Source organism: Ceratotherium simum, chromosome 16 (genome assembly GCF_057802395.1).
Source record: "Ceratotherium simum simum isolate JZ-2026a chromosome 16, ASM5780239v1, whole genome shotgun sequence".
In the NCBI taxonomy this organism is placed as follows: domain Eukaryota; kingdom Metazoa; phylum Chordata; class Mammalia; order Perissodactyla; family Rhinocerotidae; genus Ceratotherium; species Ceratotherium simum.
This window is the reverse complement of record NC_141915.1, coordinates 13,261,289-13,285,831: the sequence shown is the minus strand read 5'-3', so window position 1 is coordinate 13,285,831 and position 24,543 is coordinate 13,261,289. Positions and strand designations below refer to the sequence as shown.

At 44.1% G+C, this 24,543-nt stretch overlaps 1 protein-coding gene across 1 annotated transcript; it reads right to left on the bottom strand.

Annotated features, from left to right (window-relative positions):
• Positions 1 to 508: 508 nt before the first annotated feature.
• On the bottom strand, positions 509 to 21,247 carry XAF1 (XIAP associated factor 1). Its single transcript, XM_087440603.1, is given in 9 exon segments — positions 509 to 647; positions 799 to 850; positions 853 to 871; positions 2,628 to 2,969; positions 16,764 to 16,849; positions 18,100 to 18,295; positions 18,677 to 18,733; positions 19,332 to 19,467; positions 21,035 to 21,247. Coding segments are annotated over 9 exon segments (951 nt in total). The 5' UTR covers positions 21,067 to 21,247; the 3' UTR covers positions 509 to 616.
• Positions 21,248 to 24,543: the final 3,296 nt, after the last annotated feature.

The window sequence follows — 24,543 nt, the reverse complement described above, 5'->3', positions numbered from 1 at the left end:
TTTGTGTGCCTCTCTTTTGGAAACCGCCTCCGCGCGCTCTGCCACCGCCTCCACTTTCCCCAACGTAGACAGGGCTCCCCAGGGAAAGCCTCTCCTGACAAAGCCTGAGAGCCGCCCCACCTTTCCAGTTTCGGGAGAGTGGAGCGCTCTAACCCATCCACTTTCCTTGGCCCCTCCCCTCCCGGCAGGGGCTGGAGCCCTAACGGGTCTCCCCAAAGACCAGGCAGAAAGGTAGGGGCATACTGTTTGCCGGTAGGTGGATGCATCTCTGGGTTTCCAGAACCGCTCTCCCTGCCAACAGCCTTCAGAGGCGCCTGTTTGCCCTCCACCTGGCCTTTGTCTACCACGAGCCTCATTTCTCTCTCCCTGCCTCTGCCTCTCCTTTCGTGCCCCTGCCTTTTCCCCGTGCCTTGTCTTACTCGCTGTCCCAGCAGCTGCCATCCCTGGCGCGGAAAACCAGTGAGGAATCTAAAGGAAGGTGGACAAGAAGCTTCCAGGGAGGGTGTTTTTATTCTCCGGGGACAGAGCGGGGTTCCCCAGGGCTTCCAGGCTGTAGGGCCTGGATACTTGATCAGAATTCTCAGGCAGAAGAGCAGGAGCCTTTTTCTCTCCTCGTTTATCTGTAGCTCTCGGGCAAACCAACATCTCTGTTCAAAAGGAAGAAAAGAGTTAAAATCCAAATCTTTTCTTCTACAAGAAAGAAACCCAACAAATAAAACCCATCTCTTTCCCCCAGACTCCCACAGAAGGGAAGCGGGGAAGCCAGTGTAAAAATGAAATCCTCTAAGTCCGCAGTACCTTTTCTTTTCCAGATCTAGCTGGAACTTCTCGCTTGCTTTCCTTTTGATGCAGCTAACAACCGGCATTTCTCCTAAGGAAATGGATATAAAAAAAGGTCGATGTGTTTAAAGTAGGAAGTGCTAGTTCCTGGGATCTCTCTGGACATTGCTATCCCCAGTTCCTGGAGCACCAACCCACAGCTACAGATGGCACAGAAGAGATGCGGAGCCAGTGATCCAGAAGGGGCCTGCTGGAGGCTCAGGGCAATGCGTAATAGAGGGCTGTCATCATCAGGGGTGTGGATGAACAGATTAGACAACACCCACACCAGGAACTCATGCAGCCATTAAAAAAAAAAAGCCACATCATTTAGCTTGCAGAGATGTCCTTGCATATTGCTGAATCATAACATTAAGATGCAAAGAAATGTGTATAATCGGACTCCAAACATGTATATTTGTATGTGGTTATATAATAGGGTTGCCAGGTAAAATACAGGATGCCCAGTTAAAATTTAATGTCAGAGAAACAAAGAATTTTTTTTAGGATAAATACATCCCATGCAATTATTTTATAATTATTTTTGTCTCAAGTAATGTATTTTTATTTGCTAAGTCTGGCAACCCTATTATATAAGGACAGAGAAAAGTATGGAAGAAAAGAACAAATTGTGGAAGGCAGGAGAATATAGCACTAAGAACACCCCTGGCCAGCATGCGAGTCACCCATCTTTGTAAAATTATATGCTTCTGCGCATATAGAGATGCGTAAAGAAGTTAGAAAAAAAGATGTAGGTCTATCTTTTTGTAAGGAGTGCATCATATATTAAGTGAAAAAGGGAAATGGCAGAGTAATGAGTAGAGCAAGATAACATATGGGGAAGGAGAAACAATGTGTGTGAGTGAGGTACAGCTTTGAAAGACACCCACCAGGCTGCTGCAGGTGGTATCTTGGGGCATGGAACCTGGGAGGTGGGGTGGGAGTGGGGGAGGAGTAGCTTTGCCTTTCTATTTCTTTGGATGGTATTATATTTCTTTGGATGGTATTATGTCAACTGGTCACAACAAAATCTAGTACTTTTTTATTTTGAAAAACATCAAATAATGAAAGCTTTTTTCTTTTTTTTTCAAGAGATGCATCCAATCTGGAGCTTAAGAGCATACGTTTAGGGACTATATACACGTGGATTCCAGGCTGGACTCTGCCACTCTCTAATTGTATAAGCCTGGGGAAGCTGCTTGGCCTTTCTGTCCAGTGTCCTTATCTGTAAAATAGGGATAAAATGCCAGCCTATTGTTTCTAATGAAGATTAACCATTTGTAAAGAGCTTTGCCTTGTAACTGGCACATTATAGTTAACTACCTCTAATGCTAATTCTTATTGTGACTATAAAATTATCTAGGAAGTAAAAATAAGGGTATTGAGGGAAATGGCTGTAAACCCTGATCTGCTGGAGGCAAGCCACAACTGGCTTAGGATCTTGACCAAGGCTCTGATCTCTGGGCCTCAGTGCCTTATCTACACCATGAGAGAGCTAGGCTGGATGCCCTCTGCTTCATTCATTTACTCAACAGTTTTGGAGCATTTGCTGTGGGCAGCCCCTGGGCTAGGAACTGGAAACACAGAGATGGAAGACCCAGCTCTGCCTTCAAATGTGGCCCAGCGTCTGGGAGATCATGCAAATAAACCAGTTGCTAAGTGCTATGAAAGAGTGGATTTGGGCACACAAGGAAGGAGAAGATCCAAAGGGCCTTTCCAGCAGCAATGTCTATGAACATCCCTTGGATTTTTTTCAACACTGTCCAGATGGTTCACAGCCAGGTAAGGAGAGAACGGGAGCTGGGTACCTGATGTTGGTTCAGGGTTGGCAGGGGAAGTAGGATACCACACTGAGAACATCTCCTCAGCATGTCATAGGCTGCCTCGTCTTCTACAGGAGAGCTGCTCCTGGGCTTGCGCTCAGACTTCCAAGGCCGATCCAGAGCTTTGTTTGTGCCTCTTGGTGCTTGCTTTGTTGACTTTTCAGAAAGAGGAGGAAATCTGTTTATAGTTTTCATCTTTGGACGGACATCTTTCTCTGCCGTGGAAGTTTGATCTCCAACAGCCTGACTCGGAAGGGATGGAGGAGGAATTCTTGGCTCTCCAACTGGAAAATATTTCACAGACTCTGAGACTGTACGACATTGATCCTGCAAGTGTGAGTAATGCATAAAATTAAAAAATGACTTCAGCTTTAATGGTTGGACAATGCAATAGACTAGATAACCTGAAAATTTCCCACTATGAACAATTAGAAATTCTGGATAAAATATGACAAACATTTAAGTTGGTAGCTGACTTTGGAAGAAAGAAAGAAAGCTCCATGTCCCAGGAATGAAGATCTGACCTGTTAAGCACATGAGCCAACACTTTGGGAGGACATGTGGGTCAATCTTGTAACTAAGGGCTTGGATGAGAGAAAAGTCCCATCCATACAAGGTGGGGAATTGGAAGTAAGATGCCCCTTTCCCTGCATGAAGCTATGAACCTTGAAAGCTAAACTATGGCAGCTAAGAGAAAAGAATTGTCTAACTGGAAAAGGAAAGTGGCAAGGAAGCTTGTCTACCTTGGGCTGGAATTTGAGTATGGGGAAGAAAAACTGATGCTCCTGAAAACTCAAAACCACAGGCCCACACCATTTTTGTATTTGCGGTTCAGATTTACATTAGTCTCATGGTCTGGGAATACCCAAACAGAAGAATTAACATAAAAATTGGGATGTATGGCAAAAGCAATCACAAAATCCCTCTGGAGGGTACATAACCTCAAACCAAGTCATAGAGGATTCTCACAGGCAGAATCCCACCAAATAGAAACTCACAATTCAAACTCACAGACATGCAAGGAAGCAATCTACCTTGAGTAAGGATCATAGACACAACCAATAGCAGGAGTAGTCTCCAAGAAGTTCAGATAACAGAACTATAGGATAGACACTGTAAAATAAATTGAATAAAACAAGAGAAAAGAATAAGATCCTGGGAAAAAAGAGTAGGCAAATTTGAAAGAGTGTTAAATAGAGCTTCTAGAAATGAGAAATACAGACACTGAACCTCAGTGGATGGGCTGAAAACAGCAGATTAGATTTGACCAAGAAAGAATGAACTTGAAGATAGATTTGAGGAAATTACCCAGAATATGGGAGAGAGAAATAGAAAATGTGGAAGTTAAAAGACAGGAAGCTAGAACAAGACAGCCTAATATACATCCAGTATGTTCCACAGTCGGAGTTGGGACAGCAGGGAACTTTGGGGATTCAAAGAGATTAAGGCTGAGACTTGTTTAGAACTGATTAAGGACATAAATCTTCAGATTCAGGCAGGAGAAATCCTGAGGAAGAGAGAAAAAAATGAACACATTTGAGCACATTGTTCTGAGCAGGATGAGTGAAAATAAATCCTCTCTTAGAGATTTTGCAGTGAAACCACAGAAGATCAAAGGCAAAGAAGATCTTGAAATCAACCAGAGAAAAGGATTATCTATAAAGGAATATTAATTACACCAAAAGCAGACTTATCGACAGCAATCACAGAGGTGGGAAGATGGTAGAATAATCTGCAAAATGCTAAGAGAAAATAACTGTTAACCTAGAATTTGATATCCAGCTAAACTACCATTCAAGAATGCAGAAAAAAGAGGCACGTGTTCAGGCAACTAAAGATTTACCACGCACAGGTTCTTGCTGAAGGAACTAGTGAGAAGTGTATTTCAGGAAGAGAGAGATCTTACCCAGAAGGAAAGCTTGGGATTCAAGAAAGAATGTGAGCAAAGAAAAGGGTAAATGTGAGAGTTTATCCAAACAGGCATGAATTGCATAAAACAACAACAATAACGACTAAAGATGGGTGGTATAAAAACAAGGTGGAACTAAATTCTGGCAGCATTTACCTATCAGGTGGGGGTAGAGGATCAGAGTTAACATGTTCTCAAATCCATATATTGTTTGTAAGGAGGGTAGAGAATATGATTAATTTTAGACTTTATTAAGTCAAGTACTCATATTAAAATGTTAAAGGTAACTACTAAAATGATAGAAATAGAATGTAAAATTGCCAAATCAGTAGAAAAGAAGAAAGAAAACAAAAAAGCTTGCTTAGATAAATAAGGTCTGGAGACCTAGTACACAATATAGTGATTATAGTCAGAGTTGCTAAGAGACTAAATTTTAACTGTTCTAAAGACAAAAAAGAAATGATAAATATGTGACATGAGAAAGGTGTTAGCTAATGATACTGTAGTAATCATATTACAATATATCAATGTATCCAACCAACATATTTTACACCTTAAACTTACACAATATTATATGTCAATTATATCTCAATGAAAAATAATAAAAAATGGGCAAAAAGGAAAACTTCCTCAATCCAATAGAAGTCAAGAGAGGAAAAAGCAGCAGTGGCAGTAATGAATAAGCATGGTCAATGGAAGGCCCAAAAAAGATGGTAGAAAAGAATTATTGTTAATACCGTTGGGAGTCCTAAAGGCATTGTAGTTAAGTAAGAAAATGACTATATTTTTACAATGTATATTAAAGAATGATGGGTAAAATGACAGGATATATTGGATTTGTTTTAAAATACTTCCAGGAGTGGCATTAGCATCATGGCAGAGTGAGTTGTTCTCTTTCTCTCTCCCCTCTAAGTTACAACCAGTTGGACATCCATTGACCAATGAAGGACTCCCAGCACAGCACACCAGAACACCTGAGAGATCCATGAATCTATACATCTGAAGGTGGGTAGACTGGACTTCTGGGAGGCAGGGGAACTAGGGGAGCAGCCCCCTCCCTCTCCCCTGGCAGCAGCAACCAAAATGCAGATCCTCACACGAGCACACACACCAGTGACCAGAGGCTGCAGGGGCAAACATGGCACTCATGGCTTAGCCCCCGCCCCACCCAGCAGTGGCAGGTGGTGCACACATCCTGAGGATTCAGGACACAGAGTGGTGCCGGTGACCCACCCCCATCTGCCTCCCCGGGCAGTGGCGCCAGTCTTTCCAGCAATGGGGATAGCATCCAAATCCAACGTGAATTTCCCTGACAGAGACAGGGTGCCCGGACGTGAGGGTTCAAAAAGCACATCAATGCTGGAGACCAGAGGCTGCAGGAGCAGCAGTGGCGCTCACGGCTCAGCCTCTGCTCCCCCCCCCAGCTGTGGCAGGTGGCACCTGTGACCTGAGGCTTCAGGAGCTACAGCAGAATCCGTGACACAGCCCCCAGTGGTGGCAGCCCCAACACTGGCCCTACCAGCAGAGGGGGCTGCATATAAGACCCTGGGCCCCTGGCAGTGGCAGTGAAACTTGTGAACCCAGCACTCCCTGCAGTGGTGCTGCCAGCACCCCCAGATAACCCAAGAGCAGCAGCACAGGTGGTGCACAGGGCAGCAGCATCTGAGTCATGGACAGCCTATGGAGAGCCAGGGAGGGAACATGAGACCCAGGTGACCCCAGAAGCAGCAGAGGTTCTGACAGCCTGGTGACCCCAGTGGCAACACCTGTGACTACAGCGACATCATAAGCAGCAAGGCACCAGCAACCTTGAAGTCACAAGCAGCACAAGGGGCCACTGATGATGCCTGTAGCAGAGGGAGTGGAGGGTGAAAAGTGCAGGCTCTCAAATACAACCAGAGGAGCTCAGAACCATAGTAACCAAAGCCTTACCCAAATAAGAAAGGTGTTTACTACCACAAGTGTGCTGTCAGAGGAACAACTCATAAAGCACCAGGAAGAACTATGGTAACATGGTAGTACAGAAAGAAAATGATAACTCTCCAGAAACTAAACTTGAAGTCACAGAAGACTACGATCTAACTGACAGAGAATTCAAAATAGCTGTCATGAAGAAACTCAATGAGTTACAAGAAAACTCAGAAAGATAGTTCAATGAGCTCAGGAATAAAATTAACGAACAGAAGGGGTACCTCACCAAAGAGATTGAAACTCTAAGAAAAAAACAAACAGAAATTCTGGGGCCGGCCCAGTGGCTTGGCAGTTAAGTGCGAGCGCTCCGCTGCTGGCGGCCCAGGTTCGGATCCTGGGCGCACACCGACGCGCTGCTTCTCCGGCCATGCTGGGGCCGCGTCCCACATACAGCAACTGGAAGGATGTGCAACTATGACATACAACTATCTACTGGGGCTTTGGGGGGAAAAATAAATAAAATCTTTAAAAAAAAAAAAAAGAAATTCTGGAGATGAAGGACACAATCTATGAGATGAAGAATAAAGTGAAAGCACTGAAAATAGAGCAGACTATATGGAAGAGAGAATTAGCAAGCTCGAAGATTGAAATCTAGAAATGATTCAGATGGAAGAGAAGAGAGAACTAAGATTTTTTTAAAAATTAAGAAATTCTGTAAGAAATATCCAACTCAATTAGGAAAAGCAACATAAGGATAATAGGTATGCCAGAAGAAGAAGACAAGGAGAACGTAGCAGAAAGCTTATTCAAGGAAATAATAGCTGAGAACTTCCCAAACCTGGGGAAGGAACTGGATATACAAGTAGGCAAAGCTAATAGAACTCCCAGTTATCTCAATGCACAAAGACCTTCTCCAAGGCACAGTATATTAAAACTGTTGAAAGTCAATGACAAAGAAAAATATTAAAGGCAGCCAGAGAGAGGAAAATAACCTAGAAAGAACCTGCCATCAGGATATCAGCAGATTTCTCAGCAGAAACCCCAGAGGCTAGGAGAGAGTGTAATGACATATTCAAAATACTGAAAGACAAAAACTACCAGCCAAGAATACTCTATCCAGCAAAGTTATCCTCCAGATACGAAGGAAAAATAAGAGCTTTCCCAGACAAACGAAAGCTGAGGGAGTTTATCACCACTAGACCTGCTTTACAAGAAATGTTGAAAGGAGCATTCCTACCTGGAACAAAAAGGCAAAGGTTTACAGAGCTTTGAGTAAGATGATAAATAGACAGACAGAATCAGAAAATTGCAACTCTATATGAGAATAGGTTAGTAAACATTTAATTATAACATAAAGGCTAAAGGGAAGGAAAGCATCAAAATAACTATAACCACTTCAATTTAGTAACAATCTCACAACACAAAAAAGGATAATTTGTGACAACAAAAACATGGAAGGGGAAGATGAAAAGGATGGAAACTGCAGAGGCTAATGGAGATAAGATAATATCAGCAGAAAAAGGACTATCTCATCTATGAGATCTTTTATACAAACTTCATGGTAACCACAAAACCAGAAATCAGAGCAGAGTCACAAATCATAAATAAAGAGGAAACTGAGAAAAACACCACAGAAAACTATCAAACTGAAATGGCAGATAGAACTGCAATGAAAAATAAACAATAGAAATATATAACAACCAGAAAACAGATACAATGGCAGTATTAAGCCCTCAGATGTCAATAATCACTCTAAATTTAAATGGATTGAATTTACCAATCAAAAGACACAGAGTGGCTGGATGGATTAAAACAAGACCTAACAACATGCTGCCTGCAGGAGACCACTTCAGCTCTAAAGACAAACATAGGCTCAGAGCGAAGGGATGGAAGATGGTACACCAAACAGCTGTCAACCAAAAGAAAACAGGTATAGCTATACTTATATCAGACAAAATAGATTTCAACTCAAAAAAGATAACAAGAGACAAAGGTGGACATTATATAATGATAAAAGGGACATCCCACCCAAAAGACATAACATTTATTAATATATATGCACCTAACATAGGAGCACTGAAGTATATAAGGCAACTATTAACAGACCTAAAGGGAGAAGTTGACAGCAACAATAATAGTAGGGGACTTTAACACCCCACTTGCATCAATGGATAGATCATTCAGACAGAGAGTCAAGAAGGAAACATTGGCCTTAAATGAAACACTAAACCAGATGGACTTAACAGATATATATAGAACATTCCCTCCAAGAGCAGTGGAATACACATTCTTATCAAGGTACATGGATCATTCTCAAAGAGAGATTCCCAAATGTTGGGAAGCAAAACAAGCCTCAATAAATTTAAGAAGATTCAAATCATATCAACATCTTTTCTGACCACAATGGTATGAATCTAGAAATTAACTATAGGAAGAAAGCTGGAAAAGTCACAAATATGTGGAGACTAAACAACATGCTACTGAACAACTATCGGATCAAGGAAGAAATAAAAAAATACCGGAGATAAATGAAAATGAAAACACAACGTATCAAAACTTCTGGGATACAGAAAAAGTGGTACTAAGAGGGAAGTTTATAGCAATAGATGCCTACCTTAAAAAACAAGAAAAGTCTCAAATAAACAAGCTAACACTATACCTAAAAGAACTAGAAAAATAAGAACAAACAAAGCCCAAAGTCAGCAGAAGAAAGGAAATAATAAAGATTAGAGCAGAAATAAATGAAAAAGAAACTAAAAAAAAAAAAAAAAAGAAAGAAAGAAAAAAAGAAAGGATCAATGAAATTAAGAGCTGGTTCTTTGAAAATATATACAAAATTGACAAACCCTTAGGCAGACTCACTAAGAAAAAAGAGAGAAGGCTCAAATAAATAAAATCAGAAATGAAAGAGGAGAAATTACACCGGATACCACAGAAATACAAAGGATTATAAAAGAATACTATAAAAAGATATATGCCAACAAACTGGATAACCCAGAAGAAATGGATAAATTCTTAGAATCATTCAACCTCCCAAAACTGAATCAGGAAGAAATAGAGAATCTGAATAGAGCAATCATAAGTAAAGAGATTGAAACAGTAACCAAAAACCTCCCAAAAAACAAAAGTCCAGGACCAGACGGCTTCTTTGGTGAATTCTACCAAACATTCAAAGAATATTTAATACCCGTCCTTCTCAAGCTCTTCTAAAAAATTGAAGAGGCTCTCCTTCAGTTGCCTGGGGTTTGCCGGTTTGGATCCTGGATGCAGACCTATGCACTGCTCATCCAGCCATGCTGAGGCAGCATCCCACATAGAGCAACTAGAAGGATGTACAACTATGACATACAACTATCTGCTGTGGCTTTGGGGAGAAAAAAAGCAAAAAGGAGGAAGATTGGCCACAGATGTTAGCTCAGGGCCAATCTTCCTCAAAAAAAAGTTCTTATTACAAGAAAAAAAATTGAAGAGGACAGGACACTTCCTAATGCATTTTGCGAGGCTGACATTACCCTGATACCAAAACCAGACAAGGACAACACAAAAAAGGAAAATTACAAGCCAATATAACTGATGAACATAGATGCAAAAATCCTCAACAAAATATTAGCAAATCAAATACAACAATACATTAAAAGGATCATAGTGGGATTTATTCCAGGGACACAGGGATGGTTCAACATCTGCAAATCAATCAGTGTGATACACCACATTAATAAAATGAAGAATAAAAATCATATGATCATCTCAATAGGTGCAGAGAAAGCATTTGACAAGATTCAACATCAATTTATGATAAAAACTCTCAATAAAATGAGTACAGAAGGAAAATACCTCAACATAATAAAGGCCATATATGACAAACCCACAGCTAACATCATACTCAATAGTGAAAAAATGAAAGCTATTCCTCTAAGAACAGAAAAAGAACAAGGATGCCCACTCTCTCCACTCCTATTCAACATAGTACTGGAAGTTTTTGCCAGAGCAATTACACAAGAAAAAGAAATAAAAGGGATCCAAATTGGAAAGAAAGAAGTAAAACCATCACTATTTCTGGATGACATGATTCTATATATAGAAAACCCTAAAGAATCCACTGAAATACTATTAGAAATAATTAACAAACACAGTAAAGTTTCAGGGTACAAAATCAACATTCAAAAATCAGTTGCATTTCTATACACTGACAGTGAACTAGCAGAAAGAGAAACCAAGAATACAATCCCATTTACAGCCACAACAAAAAGAATAAAACAACTAGGAATAAATTTAACCAAGGAGGTGAAAGACCTATACACTTAAAACTATAAGACATTATTGAAAGAAATTGAAGAAGACATAAAAAAATGGAAAGAGATTCCATGCTCATGGATTGGAAGAATAAACATAGTTAAAATATCCATATTACCTAAAGCAATGTACAGATTCATTGCAACCCCAATCAGAATCCCAATGACATTTTTCATGGAAATAGAACAAAGTATCCTAAACTTGGTATGAAACAACAGAAGACCCTGAATAACCAAAGAAATCCCGAGAAAAAAGAACAAAGCTTGAGATATCACACTCCCTGAATTCAAAATATTCCACAAAACTACAGTAATCAAAACAGCATGGTACTGGCAAAAAAAAAAAGACAGATTAGTGGAACAGAATCGAGAGCCCAGAAATAAAGCCACAAATCTCTGGACAGCTAGTTTTCAACAAAGGAGTCAAGAACTATAACAGAGAAAAGAAAGTCTCTTCAACAAATGGTGTTGGGAAATCTGGACAGCCACATGCAAAAGAATGAAAGTGGACCATTATCTTACACCATACACAAAAATTAACTCAAAATGGATTAAAGACTTGAATGTACTACCTGAAACCATAAAACTTCTAGAAGAAAACATAGGCAGTACACTCTTTGACATCGGTCTTAGCAGCATCTTTTTGAATAGCATGTCTCTTCAGGCAAGAAAAACAAAAGAAAAAATAAACAAATGGGACTACATCAAACTAAAAATCTTCTGTATGGCAAAGGAAACCATGAACAAAATGAAAAGACAACCCAACTGGGAGAAAATATCTGCAAATTGTATATCTGATAAGGGGTTCATTTCCAAAATATATAAAGAATTCATACAACTCAACAACAAAAAAATGAACAACCCGATCAAAAAATGGGCGGAGTATATAAACAGACATTTTCCCAAAGAAGACATACAGATGGCCAACAGGCACATGAAAAGATGTTCAATGTCACTAATTACTAGGGAAATACAAATCAGAACTACAATGAGATATCACTGTACACCTGTCAGAATGGCTATAATTACCAAGACAAAAAATAACAAATATTGGAGAAGACGTGGAAAAAAAGGAACCCTCATACACTGCTGGTGGGAATGCAAACTGGTGCAGCCACTATGGAAAACAGTATGCCGATTTCTCAAAAAATTAAAAATAGAAATACCATACAATCCAGCTATCCCACTACTGGGTATTTAGCCAAAGAACTTGAAATCAACAATTCAAAGAGATTTATGCACCCCTATGTTCATTGCAGCATTATGAACAATAGCCAAGATGTGGAAGCAACCCAAGTGCCCTTCTATGGATGAATGGATAAAGAAGCTGTGGTATACATATACAATGAAATACTACTCAGCCATAAAAAATGCCATTTGCAACAATATGGATGGACCTTGAGGGTATTATGCTAAGCAAAATAAGTCAGACAAAGAAAGACAAATACTGTATGATTTCACTCATATGTGGAAGATAAACAAACAAACAAACAAAAACATAGATAAGGAGAACAAAATAGTGGTTACCAGAGGGGAAGGGGGTGAGAGGAGGGCAAAAGCGGTACAGGGGCACATATGTATGGTAACAGATGGAGAGTAGACTTTTGATGGTGAGGACAATGCAGTCTACACAGAAGCCAAAATATAATTATGTACACCTGGAATTTTCACAGTGTTATAACCAATGTGACCTCAATAAAATAATTTTAAAAAAGGAAGCAATGAAAAAAATACTTTTGAAAAAAAAATAAGAAAAGAAACAAAAAAAGGATAGCTGAAGCAAATATTGAAAACTTTGATAATTGATATATTGGGGTGATGAGTACATAGGGGTTTATTATATTAGTTCTCTACTTTTGTATTTGTTTAAAAATTTTTGTAATAGTGTTAAAAAATTTTTAAGATGGTAGATAGATTCTATTGCCATCCAAGCTATCATTTTCAGAGATATAGGTCTAAAAAATTTGCTTCCCATGCTTTCTTTCTCAAGAAATTATTGAAGGATATGCTCTACCAAAGAAGGAGTAAACCAAGAAAGAAAAAGACTTGAACCTGAAATTTGGGGAACAGAACTCCAACACTGGAGAGAGTGGAAGAAATTCCAGAATGATAGCTACTCATCAGGCTGGGGAGCCACATGCCCCCCAAATAAAATAGATAGAATACCTGATGTGTTTGACTGTACTGAGGGGGAAATTTTCAGATCTGGTAGAGAGTTTTAGGGCTGATTTAGTGATAGGTACCTAGAAAGTGAAGCACATGAAAAACTGAAGCAGTTATTAACACCAGGGAAAACAGAAAGTATAGAAGAAAGCAAATATAACAATAATTTTTTTGCATAGCCATTTATAATATTTACATGGTCATAATAACATCACATTGAACATTGACTTAACCTGAATGGATGATATCAATAATTTAGGAGGATAGAGGGAAGAAACTTGGAGATGTGTGCAGAATAGGTGGTTTAAGAAAGCAAAATCCACATCCCTAAATCATTATGAGTCAATAGATGATATCTAAAATTGAAAAAAAAAAAAGGAATAGCAGTATAAGAAGGTGCTTTAGAAATATGGAGCTAAATACCAGAAGAAACAGCTAAAAGAGTTAGACAGTAGAGTATTTGTGTCTGGGGAGCAGTTAGGATGAAGGGGAGCAGTGGGGCTTGTATTTTAACTGGGGTGGTGGCAGACAATTAAGAGGACCATAATAAATAAGTAAATTAGATAATATGTTAAAAGTTGACAAATGCTATGGAAAAGAAAACAGTAGAGGAAGGTAAGGAGAATGGTAAATGTGGGATGGGGGAGGGAGTTGTAATTATAGATAGATCGTCAAGGTACATCTCCTTGAGAGGGTGCCATTTGAGCAAAGACTCGAAGGAGGTGAGAGTTAGCTTTGGGAACGTGGTGGTGGTGGTGAGCGGCTTCCAGGCAGAGGGAGCAGCCAGTACAGAGCTTTGAGTAGAGGAGCAACACAGTCTGACTTGTAGTTTTAAAGGATCATGTTGGTTGCCGTGGTGAGAATAGACTGGAGGTGGCAAGGTTAGAAGTAGGGAGACCAGCTAGGAGACTACTGCATTGATCTGGGCTAGTGATGACGGTGGTTTGCACCAGGATGGTAACAGTGAGGGTGGGAAAAGTAGTGCTTCCTAATGGATTGGATGTAAGGTTTGAGAGAAAGAGAGGAGTCAAGGATGACCCTGAAATTTTGACCTGAACAACTGGAAGGATGGAGCTACCATCCACTGAGTGGGAAGAGCTGTGGCAGAGAGGATTTCATTTTGGATGTGTCACACTTAAGACGTTTATAAAACATCCAAGTGAAGATGCTGAGTAAGCAGCGACACACGAGTCTGGAGTTTGGGAGAAAAGTCCAAAATGAGATATAAATTTGGGAGTGTCTGCCTACCTAAGGCGTTTTTAAAATCGTAAGATTGGATGAAATTATCGAGGTAGTGAGTATAGGTAGAGAAGAGACCAGAGACTGAACCCTAGGCAAACCCTCAAATTAGGAGTTTGGGGAGCAAGAGGAGGAGAGACCAGTGAGGTAATTGAAAACCAGAAGAGTATGGCCTTCTGGAAGCCAAGAAGGTGAATTGAGGAAAAGGGATGATGAGGAGTGATGTTACATGTTCCTCATAAATTGAGGGCAGAGTGCTCATGACTGGAGTTAGCGATGTGAGGGTCACTGATGATTTTGACAAGAGCAGTTTGTGGGGGCAGGCACGAAAAGTCAGACTGGAGTGGGTATAAGGACGGGAGAAGAAGAAATGAAGACAATGACCATAGACAACTTGTTCAAATGTTTTGCTACAAAGGGGCACAAAGAAACAAGATGGTGGCTGGCAGGAGATGAGGTCAAGAGAAGTATTTTTTGTTTTTCTGTTTTTTGGGTCATGTTAATATAAAAGGAAAGACTGAGAACCCTAAAACCACCTGGCATAAATGATTTCAGTCTCTAATTTGCAAATTAAAAAAAAAAAAAAGAGAGAGAATGCTTACCAGGCAGGGCCAAAGGTAAGTACTTTTTAATATTACCCCTTTAAAAACTTGCTATCATAACAAGTGTTAGCACACACTAGAGTGAACAATTTGGGACTTTGTTGTTGCCTGTGTGTGCCCCTCTCCCTGTTGTAGGAGAAACAGGGAGATTGCTGGAGCAACGGAGCAATGACCTTGTGTAGGCAAGAAAGATGGGATGCAGTGCAGCGGCCAGACGGGAACTGCGCTAGATGGGAACATAGACAGCTCCTCTGTGGTAAGCAGGTGGGAAGCAGAGTGTGTGCGTGTGGATGCTAGTATGGAGGTACATCTGGTATGAGTGGTCATGGAAGTTCTCTTCTCATGAAGAACTAGACAAATCATTATCCTCATTTTCCTCAAAAGAGGAAAGAGGCCCAGGGAAGCCACACAGCCAGTAAGTGGCAGAGCAGAACTAAAATTCCGAGTTTCTGACCACAAATCCAGTTCCATGTTTATTAGAGTCTCCCCTGCCCCCATCCACCCCACCCCCCGGGCACTAAGTATGTAGGTGTCCTTGCAGTCGGGACATTTTGAAGGGGTTAGTCAGCTTCACCCTTGTTTTGGTGCTCACCAAGTATCTTCTGATTCAAACAAAAGACGTGGACCACTGATGTGATAGAATAAGCATCAGTATGAAGGAAAACAAAAGTACAGGTGAATCAATGTGCAGCCAAGGCTGAGAATCACTTGGCTGGGGCAGTGCTTCTCAGACTTGAAACACCAGGGATCTTGTGAAACCGCATATTCTGGTTTAGCATTTCTAGGGGTGGGGCCTGAGATTCTGCATTTGTAACAACCTCCCAGGTGACACTGATGCTACTGGTCTACAGACTACACTTCAAAAAGCAAGGAGCTGAAAGGTGGAAACAACCCAAATGTCTACCAACAGATGAATGGATTTTATAAACAAAGTGTGATATGACCATAAAAAGGCTGTGAAAGGAATGAAGTACTGACACATGCTTCAGCATGGATGAATCTTGAAAATGTTACGCTAAGAGAAAGAAGCCAGTCACATAAGACCACATGTTATATTATTCCATTTATATGAAATGTACAGAATACGCAAATCCATAGAGACAGACAGCAGATTAGTGGTTGTCAGGGGCTGGGAGAGTGGAGAGTGATTACTAATGAGTACGGGGTTTCTTTTTGGGGTGATGAAAATGTTCTGGAACTAGACAGTGGTAATGGTTGCACAACATCGTGAATGTACTAAGTGTAGCTAATGATAAATTTTATGTTGTATTTTACCACAATAAACAAAAGATTTAGATCATCTGTAGGGTCTCTTAGTTCTGATATGCTATAGTTCTCTGATTTGAAGGTTTAAGAAAGGATAAACAACTCTCTGCCCAAGAAGGAGGAGATGAGTTCCTTGGAGAGAAGCCTTGGTAAGTTTTCTGAGAGGGAAAATGCTCCATCCTGCAAAAGGGGGGAGCGACTTGGCACAGCTAATGCGCTAAAAGGTGCTTAAAGCTTTGGAGGGAAGTCTGTGGGTGTTTCAGGCAAACCAACCAACCAATCAATCAAGTCATCGAACCTCCACTGAGGCCCCTTTTTGTACCCAGCCCTGGTATCAGCGTCATTGTGGGAAGATGGACAAAGTCATTCAGTTTTGCAGGGAGCTCATGGCCTAATAGAGAAGACTCCCACAAGGGACAGAAAATAATAAGGCAGGTCCTATTGAGGACCCAATTGTAATGCCTAGCCCTTGGAGGTGGAAGATGTTCAGAGGTGATCAGGATAGCTAGACTGGTCAGGGAGGCTCCTTGAAGGGCTGGCACAGATGGAGACCAATTATGTATGCTAAATTAGCCTAAAGCAATTCACTAACATCCCTTTTTGAACAAAGCAAAAATAAATATGGGAGCCTTTAATATGAATGCTATGTAAAATTGGGCCCAGAATCTGCCTTTCATATCACACTTTCAAATATGGACTAGCTATTGGCACCATTAGAAAATGACTAATTGCTACTCACCATATGGTGGAAATACTTATTTCCTGGAATCTTTTGGTTGCAATAATGACAGTAGATTTTGCTTTCAGGAGCTGAAATTCTCTTCCCTGAATAAGCACAGAGACAATACCACAAATGATTGTCCTTGACAATGGCAAACCCAACTTTCCCACAAGTGTGTACGTGGCCTATAGTCATGAATATGAACTGCCCCCCGGGCCTGCCTGGCCGTGAGTGTCCTGCACTGTCACTGTCCTCAGCCACACAGGAAACCCTTGGCCAAATCATCCACATCATTTCCTTTATAGCTGCAGATCTGCACTCAGGGCAGCATGCCACCCTGATGAAGAGACATTTTCCTGGAGCAGGACTGGTTTCTAAGGAGACAAGAGAGCTGTTACCACAGATGCCAGTCCCGTCTAATCTGACTGCTCTTTCATTCACCAGTTTCTGAGCTCTGTGATCAAATTGGGTGTTATCGTACATATCTTTGTCGATTGTGTTGAAGCGGTGTTGTGTTGTCTTGTTGAAGTTGTGTTGTGTTGATGAAGTTGTGTTCAAGTTGTGTTGCTTGTGTTGAAGCCCAGCCATGCTGGAATGAAGGAAATGAATATGAATCGCAAGCATTCCAGTTTTTCGTTTGCCAATTTTGTCCGTGGGTAGATTGTGTACCGGGAGAGAGGCACTGTCCAAGGGGTGCTATAGGCTCTTTCCACATGTCACTACATTACCAAAACAACCAGTGGAGTCAACAGATCTGTCACGTTGGTGGGTTGTGTTCTCCGTAAACACACCTCATAAAGAGGTAGCTGGGTCCAGAGAACGTGAAATGGTACCAGGGAGCCAACACACAGGCCAAAGGCCGGGAGCTACAGCTGGTTCCCTTCGGTCCCTTGCCGATGGTGGAAAAAGCTCCCGATTTAGTGTTGGGAAACTTGGTGTCCAGTCTTATTTCTTCCTCTAGCAAGCCCCTGCTTCATTTTGTGCATGGGTTTCTCATCTGTGAAAGGATGCAGGTGGGTCTCTGCCCGGCTAGGATGGTGCTGGAGGATTCAAAAGAAGTCTCCCATGTTGTAGGGCCCCCATTGCCTCTGCACCTATCTGTGTGGCTCCCAGGCCTCCACCCCCTGGCCTCTTGGTCTCCCTGGACCAGTCATTTGAAGACCATAGCAGATACACAAGAAGGCTACTCTCGTACGTGGTCTAGAACTCAAATAGCCAGATGAATTTGATATGCGCACGTCTGTCATAGACATACATTATCCGTCCTGATGGGAGCCTGCGTTCTTGCATCCCATCCAGGAGATGCTCCCTTTCCTTGAAGCTTCCCTTTTCCTCCCCAGCCTCTGCTGCTCACCTTTCCTGAGCTGGGCCTGTTCACCCCGACACACGTCTGTGTGCTGGGCCAGCTCTTGGAGCATGATGGGCTGGCCGCAGTGTAGGCAGAGCTCTGTCCGGTTGCCGCAGTGGTGCTCGTGGATCTCCAACTTACTGAGGCGCACGGCCAGCTTACAGAACTTACACTCAACAGGGCGGTCCGGGCATTCCGTGGCCTGCGGGGAGGCAGGCAGGACGGGCATGGTCACTGGCTTGCAGTGACTGCAGCCCTGTTGGTCAGGATAGGGATATTTGCTTATTTCCCTAGGAACTGAGGCCAATAAGAGAAAGCCGATGGGAAGTGCTAGAGAGGGCACTCTCCTCTGGGAATACAGCTCTCTTGGGCTCATGGACCGGGGCAAGCCCTTCTGACCGGCATCTAGGGGACAGCAGGACCTGTGTCCCTGTGGCGGGCTAGTTCTCCATTGTTCCCCGCGCCGACTTGGGTGAGAAGAGAGAGGTCAAGTGGAAATCTTGATTATCGGCCCCTCCTCGCCCTTCCTCTCCTCCCAGGTTGGCTGCTTGGCGGTTAAGGAGAAATCACTCTGGACTCTCACCTCATGAAACTCCAGCAAGTGCTTCTGCACGCTCTGCTGACACATCGCACACCAGACCTAAACACAGAGAGAAATGCAGCTCCCACCCAGCTCTTGCCGCCTCTCCCCACATCTGCCTCAGTTCACGTGTTTTAGGTCCGGGTCTGTGAGCTCCTCGGGGGTGGGGATCAGGTGTGGCTCCTCAGGCTCTCTGCAGCACCGGGCCCGTGTGCAAGAAGTGTTTGTGGGACCCACAGAGTTGAAATGGATGCCTGAGCTTGAGAATCAGAAAGACAGAAAAGGGACCCCAGGAGGGACTGACATGAAAGAGCAGGAAAGAAAAGTCAGCCTTTGACTGACCTTGGCCATGACTGCCTTCTAGAACTTTCCTTTCCTGCTTCCCCTCTTCACAAATCTCAAAAGAACATTCAACCTTTTCTGAAACAGGGACCCCTTGTCTTGGCCGAACCCATCAGCCTGTAGGGAAAGGATTGGGAATGGGAAAAGCGGGGTAGACTCAGTTCAGTGTGAGAAAGGCAGAATCACCATCTCCACGTCACAGGCGGGGGCTGGGGCGTGCAGGGGCTAAATGGTTAGCCCCTACCAGCCAAGCAAGTTGCTGCAGCGAGGACTAGACTCTGGCTGGCCTCCCCGCGCTCCACCTCTGCCTCCTCACCTGCTGGTGCCCGTTCTCACAATGCTCTTCCTTCTTTGCCGGGGGGACGGGTCCCTTGCACTCCGGGCAGAGGACCAGGAACAGCAGGCAGTGGGCCTCGTGGAGGGCCAAGTGGGCAGGGGCCATGCTTCTTTTGCTGCAGGAGCAAAGGGGGAAGGAAAACAGGCTTACTTCTTGGCATAAAACATGGAGTCATGTTTCATACCCGGGCTGCTGGGTTAAGATCTTTCGAGGCCTCAAGCATTGAAAATATGATGATGATGCCCCCTCCCCATGTTGCTCCCCATTCAGAACAACACAAAATCATAAAATAAGTGTAAGGACGCTCTACAAAGCTCTTACATTGCCCGGATGGAGTGGGGCTGGGTGAGAAGGAGCAGGAGGGAGAGATTACCAAGGGGCCTGAGGAAACTTAGGGGTGATGGACAGGCTCATTATCTTGACTGTGGTGATGGTTTCATGGGTATCTACATGTGTCAAATGTGTCAGATAGTACACTTCAAAAATGTACCATAAATGCAGTTTATGTCAATTGTACCCTGGTAAAGCTGTTTGAAAAGTGAAAGAACAAATATCAAATTCTTTCCAGTATTTTGTCTTGTTTTCAAGTGTTCCCCCGCTTGGTACACGGCTGCTTGGGAATCCAGCCCCGCCACGCCCATGCCTCCTGCAAGGGCAACACCAGCTTTCAGAATCTCCACAGCGAGAGCTTCCCACGGCTCCGAGAGCTGAGGCCTCCACTGATGCCCTGCCTCCAGGCTGACCTGTGCAACTCAGAGAGATCCCGAGGCCCTTCTTGAAGACCCCAAAGAACAGAAGCTTCCGAGCCTCCCGGGTCCCGGGCAGGGGGTTTCTTAACCCTCCTCCTCACTGCAAAATGCCTCCTTTCATTTCCATCAGCTCTTGCTTGTGGCAGCTTGGGAGAAAGGAAACTCAGAGGCTGCAGCCCTAAAGCCCCAGTGAGGATGAGAGTTGCACCCCCGAGGCCCTGGCACAGGGGATGTGGCCAGAGGGGAGCAGCCAGAGCCTCACTCCTCTTGATCTGAACAAGCTCATGGCTTCTGCGCTGCCCAGATGGACCAAGCCTTCTCCACTTTCCCGTTCCTCCTCTGTTCTTGCCCCCTGCCTGGCCTGGCCCCTTTCTCTCTCTGCTCTCCCTGCCCCGTCCCCTCTGCTCTTCTTCCTGAGCTGGTCCACACACCAGGGAGCCAGGAGGGTCTGTCTGGAGCAAAGCTCTCTGGGAAGGATCCTCTGTCCCCCTCACCCCACCCCGCTCCACAGCTCCCTCTCAAGGAGAGGTTGGGAACGGTCCTGGAGAACCTCCGTGGGCCCCTTTCTGTCAAAGACCGGTGTGAAGACTTGGTGATCAGAACCACAAATTAGGACCCAAGATCTGACAAGCCTGAGTAGCCCAGCAGGGACAATTAGCCTGGCTATTTGAATTAGGACTGTCCCAGAAAGTCTAAAATATCTCGGGGAGGGGGCGGGGTTCAGTGATATTAAGGTAATGCTGCCCACCTCTTGCCATCTCATCATCTCAGAGATCCACTGAGTCTAAACCTTCTTACCTGGGGCACAGTGCCCACCCCGTCCCACCCATAGCAATGTCCGGACCCTTCCTCCTCACTTCAGAAGCCGCCTTGTCCTGCTGCCCCTCTCACCAGCCAGCCTCAGGCCCGCAGCTAGGGAAAGCCACTTCTTACCAGTTCCTGCATGCCTGGAAGGCCCCCTCCATTTCTGGTCTCCGCAGTCTTCCTGTTGAGTTTCTGTTTCTCGCAGACTAGAAAACAAAACTGAAAGTGTTCCCACAACCCAGCCCACAGCTCTGGGGAGGGAGGGGTTTTTCAGAATTCCCAGCCCAGGGCTGCTCCAAGGTTCTTGCAGCTGGACACTCCCAGGAAGCCCGTCTGTAGCTTGGCCAGCCTAGCCTGCCCCCACTGCCTCCGCCTGCCTGTGCTGTCACCCCGTGCTGCTGTCACTGACCATTTCTACGACCTCGAGGAAGGGAGCCAGAGGCCAGGCCTCCCCTGGGCAGCAGCCCCTCCTCTCACCCAGGCTGGCTTCACTGCCTCTGAGTATCTCTATCCCCTTCCACAGAACACTTCCACAGAACTCCCCTCTCCTGTTCCTCTCGCTGGTCCTTCCTCAGCCGGAGAGACATGGCTTGCTGTGTTGAATCGGAAGGCTGCTTCCTGAGAGCAGCTCCTGGACTTCCTGTCTCCTCCTCTGGTCCTTGTTGGTGACGACTTTGAAAACAGGGTCCAGAAGGAATTGGGCATGCAGAGTGGTGTGTGCCAAGACTGCAGGCTTTCGGGCCACATCACACAGTAGCTTGGTGACCTAGGGCAACAGCCTAGCTCCCTGAGCTTCTCTTCCCTCACTTGTAAATAATTACAGCAAACATGGCTGTAAGGCTGATGGGGTGACAGACAAGTGAGGAAGGTTCTATTTTCATCATCCCCATCTGCAGATAAAGAAACCGAGGCAGTAAGGGGCGATGTGACTTGCACACGTCACACAGCCAGGAGGCAGGAGAATCAGGCTTTGAACCCAGGCAAAGTGGCCCCCGGCCTGTCTCTCCTCAATGGCCATAGGGTTGGGAGCTCAGAGTTCGAATCCTGATTAACTGGCAGCTTGAGTGACCTCAGCCTTTTGGGCTTCTGTTTCTTCATTTTTTGGACTCAACTGGGGAACTGGGGGACTTTAGGAGTCTGTGTGCTCCCAGAAATTGTGTGCACAATTGCTTTCATGTATGTGCCTTTTCCCAAGAAAGAGCCAATGTTTTTAGCAGACACTCAAAAGGAGTCCATGACCCGGACAGTTATAAATGACTGGACAAATTGACCCAAAGTTTTGAGATTCAAAGAAATCAAGTTCTGTTAAAGGCAACACATGTCCAAAATTATATGTGCATAATTGAATCAAGTGAACAGAGGAGATTTGTTTGTCTACCTGTGTTCTTTTCACAGGGAGAAGCAGGGTGCAATTCGTTAGATAAATAAAAATGATGAAACAGTGTATCACATAGCTCAATGAGAATTTAAAAATCTGCAGATAATTGCAACTGCATTAGAAACATTTGGATATTATATACTTCATATTGAAATTCTTTAAGGGGATTTAATATGTATTTCTGTTTCCCAGAATTTTATTTGTAAAAAATCAAGCCCATCTTTAATTAGCTTCAATAATCACCTTTATTGTTTATAAACACAGTTAAGATATTAGTGTGTAGTTGGAGAATTTTGATTGTAGTCTTGCACATGTATCTAAGCATTTTAATTTATTTCAACTTTAGTGAGCACACCATATACACAACTTTACAACAGCTGATAAATACCTAGCAGCTTTTCACTAATACATGAAGAAGTCCCTCCTGATGTTCAGAATGTCAGAAAGCAAAAAGGAATCATGAAGCAAAGATGAGTAACGCGCAAAGCACCTAGATTGGGGCCTGGCCATTTGTCGGGGCTCTTGGTGCTGGGGTGGAGGACAGTGGCTTCCAAACTTGTCCACACATTGGAATCGCTTAGGGAACTTACAGAAATCCACTGATGCCTGCCAGAAATCCACAACCCCAGAGAGTGTGACTTCACTGGTCCAGCTGGGACTGTGGGGTTTTGAAAGGTCCTAGGTGATTCTAACGTGCAGAGAAGCCAGGAGCCACTGGTGTAGGAGGAAAAGGCTGGTTCCAAGTTGCAGGGCCAGCGCTGTGATTTAAGCCTTTGGCCCTTGGCTTTCCATCTGAAGACTAAAGGGATGGGGGCAGATGAGCGTCATTGAAAATTCCGGAAGTAGAGATGTGCAGTGTGGGGACAGACACTTGGTGCTCATGGAGGAAAGATGGTTTGGGTTGCTGCCGAGGGGAGAGCCGGGATCATTTGGTGGAAATCTCTGGAGGCCCTGAGCTTCCTTCCGGTCACTACCCTGACCCTCGATGAACCCGTCAGGGATGGAGGGGACTCGGCCCCAGGAGTGAGGCTGGGAGGGTCTAGGATGCGGTGAATGCCAAGCTCTCATGTCCCCTGTGGGTGAGCTCACAAGAAAGCCCACATAAGCCAAGGTGCAGACAAGCTTTTCATCCAAGCAGGCCCAGGGGAGGCCACCGGAAGAGAAGGGGTGGTGGCCTGCTGGATGGGGTGCTTCAGGGATGTGGGAACAGGATGTGGAGGCTGCTTACATACCCCCGCCCCATCCGCCCACTGGATAGACCTACTCTAGTGTGATCCCCCCTGGGGTCCTCAGAGCATTCCCAGACCCCAGAAGCAGCTGTGCTAACAGAAGGGCTCTGAATAATGAGTGAGGAGCGATGACACAGGCAGGAGGAGAGAATTCTTGTGAAGTCTGCAGATGGGATGGGGGCCCCTCGGAGGAGGATAATGGGATTAAGGACTAGGCCAGACGGGCTCCAGCCTCCTGCCAGACTGTAAAATTCAGGCACCAAATGAGGAACAGTGGGCAGTAATCATAATGATCAGAGGGATAAGAGGTAATAGCCAATGAAGGCTTAAGCATTTTCCATGTCCCAGGCATTATGCTAAGCATTTTACAGGCATTAATTTTTGTGTGCGTGTGTGTGAGGAAGATCGGCCCTGAGCTAACATCTGTTGCCAATCTTCCTCTTTTTATTGAGGAAGATGGGCCCTGAGCTAACAGCCGTGACCTTCTTCCTCTGTTGTATATATGGGACACCTGCCACACCGTGGCTTGATGAGCGGTGCATAGGTCTGCGCCCAGGATCTGAATCCTTGATCCCCGGACTGCCGAAGCAGAGCATGTGAATCACTACGCCACCAGGCCGGCCCCCATTAATTTTTTTTTTTTAATCTGCCCAACAGCTCTGGCACAAGAATTATTAGCCCCATTTTGCACCTATAGAAACGGAGGCACAGAGAGTTTAAGGACTTTGCTCAAGGTCACACAGCGAGTGCCAGAGCTGGGATTCAAACCAGGTTGATCTGACTCAGGGATCTACGTGTCTAAGCAAGACACGGTCCACCTTGTTAGACAGCTGGTGGTGGGGGAGACCCCGGTTAGCATCCTGACTCCCTTCCTCATCAGCTGGGCAAATTCCTTAATCTCTTGGACCTTTGCCTCGCACTCCTGTCTATCTCGGGGCAGGCAGTCTTGTGAATATCCACAGTAACGAAAAAACTGAGCTTTCACACCTCGTCTCCTGCTGGGATCCCCCAGAATGGAGGGGGGTGGTAGA